Genomic DNA, 14,809 nt, shown 5'->3' on the forward strand with positions numbered 1-14,809 from the left:
TCTCTCTCTCTCTCTCTCATTCAGCTCACCTCCAACAATGAACTGTTACAATTATACACTTATTTTCACATAGTTATGAGAAGCGTTAAACATGGACGCGCGTGCAGTTGCCGTACTGTATTAAAGCTTTAATCAGGATAAAACTGTATATTAAAAGCTAACAGAAGCAGTAGCATTCACAAATAACAGCGTATCTAAAAGTATCTCAAACTGATAAGAGATATTAACGATGCAGTTGTTTACAATACAACCGGAGCACATGCCGCCGAGGTGAAGGGCAGGACGCTTAGACACGTGCTAGAGGTGGTTTAGCCAATCACAACACACTGGGCTAGCTAACCAATCAGAGTCCATCGCCTATTTCTGAGGGAGGGGCTTTATAAAAGAAGGAAATGATCAGCCCGTTTCTCAGAGATGGGACAGAGAGGTGTGGAATAAAGATAAATTATGTGAAAAATAACGTAACACATGTTAGACTGCACCCCATAAACACAATCAAGCCTAGAAAAAACCCAGTGAACCACCCCTTTAATCTCAGAGCCCATCGCCTATTTCTGAGGGAGGGGCTTCATAAAAGAAGGAAATGATCAGCCCGTTTCTCAGAGATGGGACAGAGAGGTGTGGAATAAAGATAAATTATGTGAAAAATAACGTAACACATGTTAGACTGCACCCCATAAACACAATCAAGCCTAGAAAAAACCCAGTGAACCACCCCTTTAATCTCAGTGAGGTTTGGCCATAAGTGGCGTTCCAACACCACTAAGCTAAACATTTATTTATTTATGATTTAACGCCATGTCAGCAGCAGTGGCTATATTCATGGCAAGAGGAAACATTTCAATTTCACAATTCAATCGTATATATAATTTCAAAACAATTATATAACAATTTTGTTGGAAAATTACATATATATAAGTAAATATGTAGAAATATACAAAAACATACATATAATAAAAATAACAAAAATAACAAAAGTAATAAGAACAATTATATAGAGTCTTTCAGCTTAATGGATGACAAAAAATTTAAAATCGTCCCAGGAGAATTCTTTTTAAAAATGTCCATTAATATATTTTCTGAATAAAAAAAGTTGCCTAGTATTATTTAAAATTGCAAAGCTGGCCATTGACCTCCCGATGGCCTGTGCTGTAGCCTTCATAGCTCGCAAAGCCAGGTCTGTTGCACTGCGCAGCTCCTTGAAGGCTGTGGGGTCAGGTCCGAACTCGTCCATGACTTGGAGGAGTTTGGCCTGAAAGACCTGGAGCACGGCCATGGACTGCAGAGCTGAGGCTGCCTGCCCGACGGAGGAGTACGCTCGTCCAGCGAAGGCAGACGTTGTTCTGCAGGGCTTGGAGGGGTGACCTTCGCTTTCCATCCAATGGCAGTGGGTGTTCAGTGGTGTGCAGCCTGCCAGCCAGGCAGTTTTTCGTAGCCTCTTTCGTCAGTGCCATCCACTGAGGAGAGCGCAGAAGAAGAGGATGTGTGAAGGCGAGCCAAGTCGGGAGCGTGTCACGATTTCATGAGCTCGTCGTGGACCTCCGGGAAAAACGGGGAGGCTCGTTGACGAGGGGCCTGGCAGTGCCCCGGCAGGAAACATTCATCCAGACGGCTATGAGTGGGCTCCTCTGGCATAGACCACTCCAGTCCCAGCTCTTCGACAGCTTTAGAGAGGACACGGAAAAGTTTGGGGTCCATCCCTTGCTTGGCATCACTGGGATTGCCAGACGGCAAAGGGGCGAGGTCGATAGTAGAGTCCGACATCTCCTCTGCATCTGACGCTATTAGAGGCATGCTGTTATCTAATAGCTCGTCCTCCATCACACCGAATGAGACCATGTCGCTCGCATCAGCCGAGGGACGCTGGTCTGAGTGTTCAAAGAGGATGGGAGAACCCTCTCTGCTTGGTGAGGGTGAGGCACACGGGATCTCAGGCGGTGTGAGCTCGCTCGTAGCCGAGTGCTCAGTCCCCTTGCCCTGCTGTTTTTTCCTCACAGGTCCCTGGGAGGAAGAAAACGGGAGGCGCAAGGGGCGGAGTCGCTCTCTGAAAAGAAAGCGATCCGAGCGCACAGAGATTTGAAACAACGCCGCTACTCTTTTAGTAGCAAAAATTTGCTTTTTTAGACTCGCCGGATGGCAGCAGGGGACGCTGAAGGCGGCTCGTAGAGCGGGCGGGAACAGCAGAGAGGCACATTGGAAAAGGCAGCTTCTGTCCGCAGCGAGGCGTGTCAACGGCGAGCGCTTCAAGTCCCGTAGATCAGCGAAGGGAAGATCGTCGTCGCTGAATGAGAATTGATCTGAGATCCTATGGCGAAATGCCCATAGGACATAGCCAGATGGCCCCGCCCATTCTGGCAGGCTTCGTCGCTATAGGCTCGTGCAGCTCCGCTGCTGAGCCATTGGTTCGTTTTTTATTTACTGCACAAACCAATGGCCATGCAGTTACACTGTGTGATTGTAAAGGCTTCAGTCCTCAGAGAAAAATTAGTTTTTTACCATAAGCGTCAGCGACGCAGTACGAGTGAAGTATCGAAAGGGAACATTATTTCTGAATAAAAACATTCTGAACATTCTGAACATTCTGAAACAAGTAACATTTAAAAAAATGTTAGACGAATGTTCAACTAAAACATTTCAGAATGAAAGTTCCATGAATGATGTATAAATACCATTTTAACTTTGAACGAACATTCTATTAGCGTTACTGGAAGAAAGTTTGTTCATAACCTTGGCAGAACATTAACCAAAGTTTTGAGAATGCTCCCTTTTATCTGGGTAGTATTATGCTGACATGTGTTGAGAACGCATTAGCAACCACAAAGCAACGCCATGGCAACTACTCTAGCCTCATGCCAATCAGAAATTAAAGAGATAAAAAAGTTTAAATTCGGATACAAAATTAGTTGTGGTTATGATGTCATAATCATTTGCTCATTAACATATGACTACCCACATTTACATGTAAACGGCTATTCAGTCTATAGAATGATGAAGGAAGGAGTGAACTATGCTGGAATATGAGGCTAATCATAACAGAGGTAATTTGCATAAAAACAACTAATTCTAAGGATGGAAAACTAAATTACAACTTTGGTGCAAACCCCTTTCTTAAAATGATATATGGACTTCAAGGAGAAAATGCCTCTCTAAATACAAATCATGAAAACTTCTGAGCCTGTGAGCTGCATTCAAGTTAGACACTGAATAGAGAGTGAACGAGAGAGAGAGAGAGAGAGAGAGAGAGAGAGAGAGAGAGAGAGATGGGAGTTTGAGAATAAACATTGATGACTCACCTTATTATTTGCCAAGTATAAATAACTCAGCCTTTCCAGAATATGAAACCCTTCATCATCAAGGCCTACACACACACACACACACACACACACACACACACACACACACACATTATTGCTTGACATGCAGCAAATACCTTAATTTCATGTTTCATTTCAATAATTATCAATGTTCATATAAGCTATACATACATAAACGCATTCTCTACCATTCAAAAGTTTTTTAAATGTTAAGATTTTTTAAAAGTCTCTTCTGCCAACCAAGGCTGCATTTATTTGAACAAGTATAAACATTAATATTGTGAAATATTATTACAATTTAAAATAACTGTTTTCTATTTTAATATATTTTTAAATATTATTTATTCCTGTGATCAAAGCTGAATTTTCAGCATCATTACTCCAGTCTTCAGTGTCACATGATCCTTCAGAAATCATTCTAATATGCTGATTTGCTGCTCAAGAAACATTTCTGATTATTATCAATGTTGAAAACAGTTGCACTGCTTTATATTTTTGTGGAATCCATATTACATTACATTTTTCAGGATTCTTTGATGAATAGAAAGTTCATTTATTTGAAACAGAAATCTTTTGTAACATTATAAATGTCTTTACTGTCACCTTTGATTAATTTAATGGATCCTTGCTGAATAAAAGTATACATGTATGGAACAGCATGTGTGTTTGAACGACTTGAGAGGATGTAAATAATATCAGGATTTTCATTTTTGACCGAACTATTGCTTTAAACAAAAGTAATCTGCCGAAAACATTTCCACTTCAAACAGTCATGTTGACCACACATGCAGGAAAGAGCGCGATCCAAACCCTTTCCTTCTGCATCCCTCCATCCTGCTCTCTCTCTGTCTCTCTCTCATCCTGACCCTCTGTAACAGATTATTCTCTGCTGCTTTCAGCCGCTGTCCTCTGTTGACCCTCTCATCAGCCGTACCTTGTGTCGTGAGCCGGTTGTTCTGTAGGTTTAGGGTCTCCAGTTGCTGAAGACGTGACAGATGCTCCAGCGTGACCTCAGTGATTTGGTTATTCTGGGACAGAACAGAAAAATAAATCACATTTAACCCATTAAAGCATACTGTATCACATTATATATGCAGATTTCGAAGGCCTCTAAATGATCAACATGATCAGTAAGTTGCTGAAAAACCTGTCGCACACAATCTACAACATGCTTTATGTCGTCTGATTGATAGTTTATTTTTTAGCAAGTAAAAGGTCTTTTAGTTTAATTGTACAAATGTCCGTCTTCAGCTCATGCTTCATGTGTCTTGTTGCTTTGACATTTTTACTGATGTTCATAAGGGATAGCTTTTATATTGTTAGCAATATTTCAAGACAAACACTTACTGGACTGAAGTAGGTTTACTTGATTACCCAGACATCTCAAATATCTCAAATATGATCATCAGGCTTCTGAGGAACGTTTATTTGTTCATCTCTCATTCATCATTGTTAGAGATATAGAGTGACAACTGTTATTTATATCATTTTAGTATCTGCTATATACTGTTATAAAGATCTCATTGATTTCCATCAGAATTTCATCTTAATTTTTGGCCGTATGAATATCAGTATCTGCACCGAATTGCGTATTTTTGCTCAGTTTGAGTCTCTATAAAGTTGAGGTGTTTTTTTCCTCCATATTCTCACTGTATCATATTTGAGCCATAAAAGCCTGGCATATCAAATTATACAAAAAAAAATAAAAAAATAGACTCATGCAAACTTTTTTAGTTTAAAGGTTCAAAACATTGCTCCATTTCAAGAAATAAGATTTTTCTGACTATTATTTCACATGTCAAGCTTTACAGGGTTTAAGGGATAGTTCACCCCCCAAAATAAAAAATCTGTCATCATTTACTCACCCTCATGTTTGTTCCAAACCCGTACAACTTTCTTTCTTCTGTGAAACACAAATGGAGATGTTAAATTGCGTATTTTTGCTCAGTTTGAGTCTCTATAAAGTTGAGGTGTTTTTTTTCCTCCATATTCTCACTGTATCATATTTGAGCCATAAAAGCCTGGCATATCAAATTATACAAAAAATAAATAAAAAAACACACTCATGCAAACTTTTTTTTAGTTTAAAGGTTCAAAACATTGCTCCATTTCAAGAAATAAGATTTTTCTGACTATTATTTCACATGTCAAGCTTTACAGGGTTTAAGGGATAGTTCACCCCCCAAAATAAAAAATCTGTCATCATTTACTCACCCTCATGTTTGTTCCAAACCCGTACAACTTTCTTTCTTCTGTGAAACACAAATGGAGATGTTTAGCAGAACGTCCCAGCTGCTGTTTTCAATACAATGATAAAAGTTATATGAATGGGAATGGATGCTTTCAAGTTCCAAATGGACAAAAAAGCACCATAAAAGTTGTCAATACACTATATTTTAAGTCTTCTGGAGCCATAAAATAATTTTGTCTGCTTTCAAATCTTAGTTGCATTTCAATATTCAAACTAGTGCATCATTATCCCTCATCAGACTGTCAATTTTTAAAAGATAATTATTTATGTAAAGAATTATAAAGGAGTTGAGTTGAAGTGTCAGTTGCTCATAAGGATCCCTTAAAACAGATTTTTAGTACAAATCTAATGATTAATTGCATTAAGTTTGTTTTTAATTACATTTTTAACTAAGCAGACTTTTTTAGACAAAGCGACTTATAAATTAGGAACATGCACAAAGTATGATCATTTTTAGTTTGATTATTATGAATCACCTTAAATTAAAACATTAAGCCATTAAACTGAAAGGCCTAGTTATAATACAAGCCCCATCATATTCTCAGAGAACAGTGATATGATTTTCATCTGCTATAACAAAAGCTATCATATGGCGTCAGAAGAATGTAAATATAGTGCGCTAGTCATATGAACTACTGTTATAGCGCATTTGATTGTCATTTTTGAAATTCAACAGCGTGGTTATTAAAAAGAAAATGGACATTCTGCACTCTGTCTTCATTTGTATTCCATAAAACAAAGAAAATATACAGGGTTGTAGTAACACGAGGGTCATTTTTAGGTGATCTATCCTTTTAATGTGTTGTATGTATGCATGTATGTATGTATATGTATTAATTCGTTTTTAAATGTATGTACTGTATATACTATATACACTACCAGTCAAAAGTTTGGAATCATTTAGATTTTTTGATGTTTTTAAAAGCTGTCTCTTCTGCTAACCAAGGCTAAAAAAAAAAAAAAATTGTAAAATAGTATTACAATTTAAAATAGCTGTTTTCTATTTCAATATATTTTAAAATTTATTTATTTATTTACTCAGCAAGGATGCATTAAAATGATCAAAAGATATTGTAAAGACATTTATAATGTTACAAAAGATTTATATTCTATGTCATTCAAATAAATGCTGCTCCATCAAATTTTCTATTCATGAAAAAATTCGGGGGTTTCAACAGAAATATGAAGCAGTGTTTTCAACATTGATAATAATCAGAAATGTTTCTTGAGCAGCAAATTAGCATATTAAAATGATTTCTGAAGATCATGTGAAACTGAAGACTGGAGTAATGATGCTGAAAATTCAGCTTTGATCACAGCAATAAATTATACTTTAACATATATTCAAATAGAAAACAGTTCTGTTAAACTGCAGTAATATTTCACAATATGAATTCAGTTTTTACTGATTTTTTATTCAAATAAATGCAGCCTTCGTGGGCAGAAGAGATTTTTCTAAAACATTTAAAAAATCTTACATATAGAAATGTTTTTAAAAGAGTGACATTTTGATTCATGAATACATTAATCACCAGACCTCCATCCCAAACATTTCAGATGTTCAGGGTTGATTATTTCTGTCAGATTTTATCATCACATAAACAAGAAGCAACATATTCAGGAAAAGTGTGCCTGGGGAAGCAATCAGAATCTGCAAACAAACCCACGCACCTGCAGGGACAGCTGGCGGGTCTGTTCGGATAAATCCTGTGGGAATTCAGTGAGACTAACTCCATTACAGTCCACCGCTCCATCCCCGCTGCAGCTGCATTTCTCTGCACAAGATATCTCTAGCTCCACGTTTTTCACGGTTCCGAGTGGATCATTGTAAAATAGTATTACAATTTAAAATAGCTGTTTTCTATTTCAATATATTTTAAAATTTATTTATTTATTTACTCAGCAAGGATGCATTAAAATGATCAAAAGATATTGTAAAGACATTTATAATGTTACAAAAGATTTATATTCTATGTCATTCAAATAAATGCTGCTCCATCAAATTTTCTATTCATGAAAAAATTCGGGGGTTTCAACAGAAATATGAAGCAGTGTTTTCAACATTGATAATAATCAGAAATGTTTCTTGAGCAGCAAATTAGCATATTAAAATGATTTCTGAAGATCATGTGAAACTGAAGACTGGAGTAATGATGCTGAAAATTCAGCTTTGATCACAGCAATAAATTATACTTTAACATATATTCAAATAGAAAACAGTTCTGTTAAACTGCAGTAATATTTCACAATATGAATTCAGTTTTTACTGATTTTTTATTCAAATAAATGCAGCCTTCGTGGGCAGAAGAGATTTTTCTAAAACATTTAAAAAATCTTACATATAGAAATGTTTTTAAAAGAGTGACATTTTGATTCATGAATACATTAATCACCAGACCTCCATCCCAAACATTTCAGATGTTCAGGGTTGATTATTTCTGTCAGATTTTATCATCACATAAACAAGAAGCAACATATTCAGGAAAAGTGTGCCTGGGGAAGCAATCAGAATCTGCAAACAAACCCACGCACCTGCAGGGACAGCTGGCGGGTCTGTTCGGATAAATCCTGTGGGAATTCAGTGAGACTAACTCCATTACAGTCCACCGCTCCATCCCCGCTGCAGCTGCATTTCTCTGCACAAGATATCTCTAGCTCCACGTTTTTCACGGTTCCGAGTGGATCCTCTGCCTCTCCGTCCTCCTCATCCAGCTTTAGGTCTGTTTCCGCCTGACCTCGAACCAGAGTCCAGCCTAGCAGAACCAAACACAGCAGCTCCAGCAGGCCGCGCCGCTGACACATGGCTTCCGGGCCTCAATGCTTTCACTCGGGCAAAACGAGATCTGTGGTTACCGATCCAGTAAGAAACTTGTGACCTATGGTTAAAAAGAGTTGATACTTTCTGGATTCACTATGTGACTTGTCTAGGGAGATTTCCATCCATGTGTTTATATGGTAAAAAAAAACAAGGGATAAAGGGACAAAAAGCTTTCCAAAAAGAAAGGAAAAAACACAAATAACATCTTAATTATTTTTTATAGACAGCCATAAGCTTCAAAAGAGATCTCAAACTGTGAAGAAAGCAAACTCTGCGATTGAAAGTCAAATATCTCTTAACTCAAATATTTTACATCAAATACATCCAAGAACAAATTATTTAAACTATCAGAATTCAATTTATATGTTTATACTCTTATTTTTCAGTAAAAAATGTACTCTCTGCAGCTTCGGAGCAATATCATTTTCCAGGTTTGTTTGTCATATGCTGACCAGAAGTGACAGTTTAAAGGGGTCATATGATGCGATTTCAATTTGTCCTTTCTCTTTGGAGTGTTACAAGCTCTTGGTGCATAAAGAAGATCTGTAAAGTTGCAAAGACTAAAGTCTCAAATCCAAAGAGATATTCTTTATAAAAGTTAAAAGTCAGCCACGCCTACCTAAAACGGCTCGTTCTAACACGCCCCCACATGTCTACGTCACGATGTGGGAAGATTTGCATAACGCCGCCCAAATGTTCACGCAAAGAAAGAAGGCGTAACTTTTATTCTCGCTGTAGTATTGTTGTTGCCGCCGCCGCCAAGTCATGAAGGCGCTGTGTGTTTCGTTGTGAAAGCGAAACTACTTTGTTTGGTCTTCCAAAAGAGGACGATATCTGCTTCGTCATGCCTGGAGCTGATCCTTTCTGGTCGCTGAGGAAATACATCAACTTCGTGCTGTGGATCGCCGGATTAACTTTCACCGTGGACGAAGCGGAGTCCAGCCCGGGGTCGTCACATGTGGTTGCCGCAAGTCCACCGGCCGCTGCTCACTCTAGCCCGCCGTGTGTGACACTGTGTTTCGTTGTGAAAGCGAAACTACTTTGTTTGGTCTTCCAAAAGAGGACACGACTAGAAATCAGTGGTTAAGTTGTATTTACAACACTGTTCCAGAACAGTTCAACTCAAATATTCAGATGTGTGCAGCACATTTTATGGAGGACTGTTTCCTGATCCTGGGAGAGTAGACTACAATGCCGGCTGTTCTGACTCACAGACTGTAAGTACGTTTTTTATATTTAAAGAATCTGCCACTGACGATTGAAACGCGAGTTTTGAGCAGTGTAGAGCAGCATTTGTTGTTTGTAATTTCTCTGATCACAAATGCAGACATGGTTTTATGTTTATGTGGCGCGATGCAACGCAACGTGTAAAAAGACAGTATAAGTCATTATAATCTGTAATTATGTCCCCACTGGATGCAACAAATGCCTCGTTTATAATAGGTTTTAATGTTTTTGTCTCGTAGCTCCGGCCGGGACAAGGCATCACAGTATGTTAAGGGGCGTGACATTTCCGTCACATGCTTGAGGTATTCGGCCAATCACAACGCACAGGATAGCTGGCCAATCACAGCACACCTCGCTTTTCAGACCGATGAGCTTTGTAAAAATCGACGCGTTTCAGAAAGGCGGGGCATAGGAACAATAATGTACAATAATGTACTTAAACCACATAAACACATTTCATTACATCAAATACACAAAATAATGTTCTTTTTAGCAGCATCATATGACCCCTTTAAAGTTAAAACACCTTAATAAAGAATTTGTTTCTTAAAAACATGCAGCTTTTTGCTTCACCAGACGTTAGTTGTTGGACTGGAGTGGTGTGGTGTGGATTACTTGTGGATTATTGTGATGTTTTTATCAGCTGTTTGGACTCTCATTCTGACGGCACCCATTCAGAGGATCCGTTGGGGAGCAAGTGGTGTAATGCTACATTTCTCCAAATCTGTTCCCATGAAGAAATAAACTGCATCTTGGATGGTCTGAGGGTGAGTAAATCACAGCAAATTTTCATTTCTGGGTAAACTATTCCTTTCATTTCTCAGAGAACTGTGTCGATACAGGACGGTCTCGTTCTGTGATTATTTTGCACATTAGCAAACTGCCTGATACAACAGCTAATCACTGTGGTGCTCCAAATGATAATGTGGCTTATTTTGCCTCAGTAAAAAAATACAGCTCTGGGTTCATCCGCCACAAAAACACCACCAAACCCCTGATCTGAGAGCAGTTTTCTCCAACGTGTTCATACAAACTCCAACATTCCACGTCTGAAGCCCAGTTTCCCAAAGGCCTGCTAAGGAATTGGAAGGAAAATGAACTGGGGAAAAAAATTCTGGAATGAGATCCAACAACCACAAACAGGTGTCTAACAAAAACACGGTTCACATCGATGCAAGAGCTGGAAGAGATGGCATGGGGAAGAGACCTTCTAGAAAAATCTCACTCTAATAACCAGTGAGGACAGATTATTCTTACAGCAGCTCATCATTCAGCAGCTGAATCTTTTCTAACTGCTCGGACTAAAAATGACAATCAGTCAATCTATCTATCTATCTATCTATCTATCTATCTATCTATCTATCTATCTATCTATCTATCTATCTATCTATCTATCTATCTATCTATCTATCTATCTATCTAATCTACTTCAAACTTTCTTTCCAGGCTTTCTCAACCCACCATAGAGTTGTCTAGTTTATATATCATCATTCAGCAGTTTCATCTTTCTCGGACTCTAAATGTCAATCTGTCAATCTATCTATCTATCTATCTATCTATCTATCTATCTATCTATCTATCTATCTAATCTACTTCAAACTTTCTTTCCAGGCTTTCTCAACCCACCATAGAGTTGTCTAGTTTATATATCATAGTGTTTACTAATATTTTGAATTAGCTTTTTTTTCATTTTCAGTTTCTATCTTTAATTTATTTTAAGTTTTAAAAACTTTGTGATTTTTATAATAATAATAATAATATTTTTTTTATTTCTTATTATGTATAATAGCTTTTTATATATTCCTATTTAGCTTCAATTTACTTCAGTTTTAGTTTTAGTAATTTTAGCACTTCAATTTAAACTTATTCCAGTTAGTTTCCAAGGCAACATTTCAAATGTTCTCATTTTTTGTGTAATATTTATATTTTATTTCAGCTTCATTTCAAGTAATAAAAATGATTTCAATCTTTCAGTTTTAGTTAACAACAACAGCACTGCTCCAAACCTCTCACGACCGTCGTTTTGCCAAGTAGGACGTGTTCCAACATCATTTTCTTACAACATCCGAGTCAAACAAGCATAGTTGTAACTGTTTTCCCAACCGCAGCCAGTAACTAATGATAGCTTGATGTGAACATTGTTCAATCCTGATCTTAAAATCTGATAGGAATATTGTTCCAGTAACAACAAGGACGCTGGTCCAGGAACATGTTCTACTTCGCGAAATCATAATTAGCATTCTGAAATATCGATTTCAGTGACTCATCACATGCATAGCAGGCAGTTTATATGCAGCGAGGTCCAAAAGAGATCACATTAATCTAAAACAAAGAAGTATTATGATGTAAAAAGGCACTCTTAAAAATAAAGGTTTTGATGGTTCCATAAAAAAACCTTTAACATCCATGGAATTTTTACATTTCAAAAAAAGTTCTTTAAAGTGGAATATAGTTCTTTGTTTTTTTTTTAAATGATCTTCACACAAACAAACAAAACAATTGTTCTTTTCAATGGTTCACTAAAAGTTTGAACCATCAACCCTAACCTTTATTTGTGAAGTGTGAATAACAAATACTTAAAGGGGTCATATGATGCAATTTCAATTTGTCCTTTCTCTTTGGAGTGTTACAAGCTCTTGGTGCGTAAAGAAGATCTGTAAAGTTGCAAAGACTAAAGTCTCAAATCCAAAGAGATATTCTTTATCAAATTTAAGAGTCAACCACGCCTACCTAAAACGGCTCGTTCTAACACGCCCCCACATATCTACGTCACGATGTGGGAAGATTTGCATAACGCCGCCCAAATGTTCACGCAAAGAAAGAAGGCGTAACTTTTATTCTCGCTGTAGTATTGTTGCCGCCGCCATGTCGTGAAGGCGCTGTGTGTTTCATTGTGAAAGCGAAACTACTTTGTTTGGTCTTCCAAAAGAGGATGATATCTGCTTCGTCATGCCTGGAGCTGATCCGTGCTGGTCGCTGAGGAAATACATCAACTTTGCGCAGTGGATCGCTGGATTGCCTTTCACCGTGGACGAAGCGGAGTTCAGCCTGGGGTCGTCACATGTGGTTGCCGCAAGCCCGCCCGACGCTCCTTCGTCAAATCCGCCGGCCGCACCGTTCTCAAGCCCACCCGCCTCTGCTCCCTCAAGCCGGCCTCCACACACTCAAGGCGTGTGACGCTGTTTAGTTGTGAAAGCAAAACTACTTTGTTTGGTCTTCCAAATATGGACACGACTAGAAATCAGTGGTTAAGTTGTATTTACAATACTTTTCCAGAACTGTTCAACCCAAATATTCAGATGTGTGCAGCATATTTTATGGAGGACTGTTTCCTGATCCTGGTAGAGTAGACTACAATGCCGGCTGTTCTGACTCACAGACTGTAAGTACGTTTTTTATATTTAAAGAATTTGCCACTGATGATTCAAACATAAGTTTTGAGTAGTGTATAGTAGCATTTGTAGTTTGTCATTTCTCCGATCACAAATGCAGACATGGTTTTATGTTTTCGCGGCGCGATGCAACGCAACGCATAAAAAGACAGTATAAGTCATTATAATCTGTAATTACGTCCCCACTGGATGCAACAAATGCCTCGTTTATAATGGGTTTTAATGTTTTTGTCTCGTCGCTTCGGCCGGACAGGGCATCACAGTATGGTGAGGGGCATAACATTTCCGTCACACGCTTGAGGTATTCGGCCAATCACAACGCACTGGATAGCTGGCCAATCAGAGTACACCTCGCTTTTCAGACCGATGAGTTTCAGAAAGGCGGGGCATAGAGGAGAAACAATAATGTACAGTATGTGGAAAATAATGTTTTTTGAACCTTAAACCGCATAAACACATTTCATTACACCAAATACACAATATAATGTTCTTTTTAGCAACATCATATGACCCCTTTAATTGATCATGAGGACAATAATCATGTGATTTCTTTGCTTCCATCGAAGTCGTTTTGAACATCTCAAATCATGATGGAGAACATGATCATAAGGTTTTTCTCAGGTCAGCTCCAGTTATAGAAGCAAAAGAGACACCAAATACTAAGACATTCTCGAATTCCCTCAAATTGTTATACTGATAATCTAATTGGCAAAGAAAAGCTAAAAAAGAATTCAGAGAGGAAGCTTTTTAATAAACGTTTGGAGCACACTATACATATATAATGCTCAACTTCTTTGCCAAACAATAAAAGCCTCATTTTAATGCAGAAAATGTTGTTTCTAAAAGAAAAACAGACAAAATGTTCACGCTTTCCCTGAAGTTCACTGTTATGTAACACTAACTGCAACTCAAGAACATCATCCTCAGGTCAGATACTAAAACACATGACTCCAGATAACCTCTAACACACCTGTTTAACATCAAACACAGCTGGAATCAGTTCATGTGCTCTGGGAAAACAGAATGGATCATAAAAAAAACAACATGTATGCAACGTATAAATTCATACCTCCGCTTCTTCTGAAAGTATCCAACAGAGTTAAAGCCAAAGTCCAGCGTATGAAATCTTCCTAAAACAGCCCAAACACATCATAAGACCAGCAGCGCTGGAGAGACACGGTCAGCTGGATTACCTTCCAGATGTGTGAAGAGCCAAAGAGGGAGAGAACACAGAAGAGGAAAGAAGAAAGTGGTGTCGCCAAAAAAATTAACGTCTTCTGTTCCTCTCGCAAACAAACTTTTCCATGATTGTAGTTGAAATGTGAGGCTGGTGTGGATTTGATCTTATTCTGGGAAAAATTTTTTTGCATGTACTAAGTAGCTGCTTGAGAAATGTTCTCACTTTACTCTATAAACAATATTAGTTTGACATTTACTTAAGTTCCCGAGCCTTTAGGAAACAAATAGGTCAACCCAGAGAAGCATGTGGTTTTTATTTGACTCTTGGTTTGAACTGCATCACTTATCATACGCATGCATCTGTAGATCTTGGTAAATCCAATTTTAATTAATTGCCAACTGATAATTCACTGTCATATGTGACCCTGGACCACAAAACCAGTCATAAGGGTCAATTTTATGAAATTGAGATTTTTATATCATCTGAACGCTGAATAAATAAGCTTGACCCTTATGACTGGTTTTGTGATGTATGGTTTGTTTGGATAGGCCAATATTTGGCCGAGATATTACTATTTGAAAATCTGGAATCTGAGGCTGCAAAAAAATCTAAATATTGAGAAAATCG

General features: G+C 37.9%; 1 protein-coding gene across 1 annotated transcript in view; it reads right to left on the minus strand.

Annotated features, from left to right (window-relative positions):
• Positions 1–14,194, minus strand: part of LOC107590477 (podocan-like) — a 33,504-nt gene extending 19,310 nt beyond the window's left edge. The window contains exons 1-4 of the mRNA XM_016279231.1: positions 14,072–14,194; positions 8,098–8,441; positions 4,249–4,342; positions 3,294–3,358 (exon numbers count right to left, since the gene is read on the minus strand). Of these exons, the coding sequence (XP_016134717.1) occupies positions 3,294–3,358; positions 4,249–4,342; positions 8,098–8,367 (429 nt within the window). The 5' untranslated portion in view covers positions 8,368–8,441; positions 14,072–14,194. The remainder of the gene's footprint in view (positions 1–3,293; positions 3,359–4,248; positions 4,343–8,097; positions 8,442–14,071) is intronic.
• Positions 14,195–14,809: the final 615 nt, after the last annotated feature.

Source organism: Sinocyclocheilus grahami, unplaced genomic scaffold (assembly GCF_001515645.1).
Source record: "Sinocyclocheilus grahami isolate Dianchi unplaced genomic scaffold, SAMN03320097.WGS_v1.1 scaffold128.1, whole genome shotgun sequence".
NCBI lineage: Eukaryota > Metazoa > Chordata > Actinopteri > Cypriniformes > Cyprinidae > Sinocyclocheilus > Sinocyclocheilus grahami.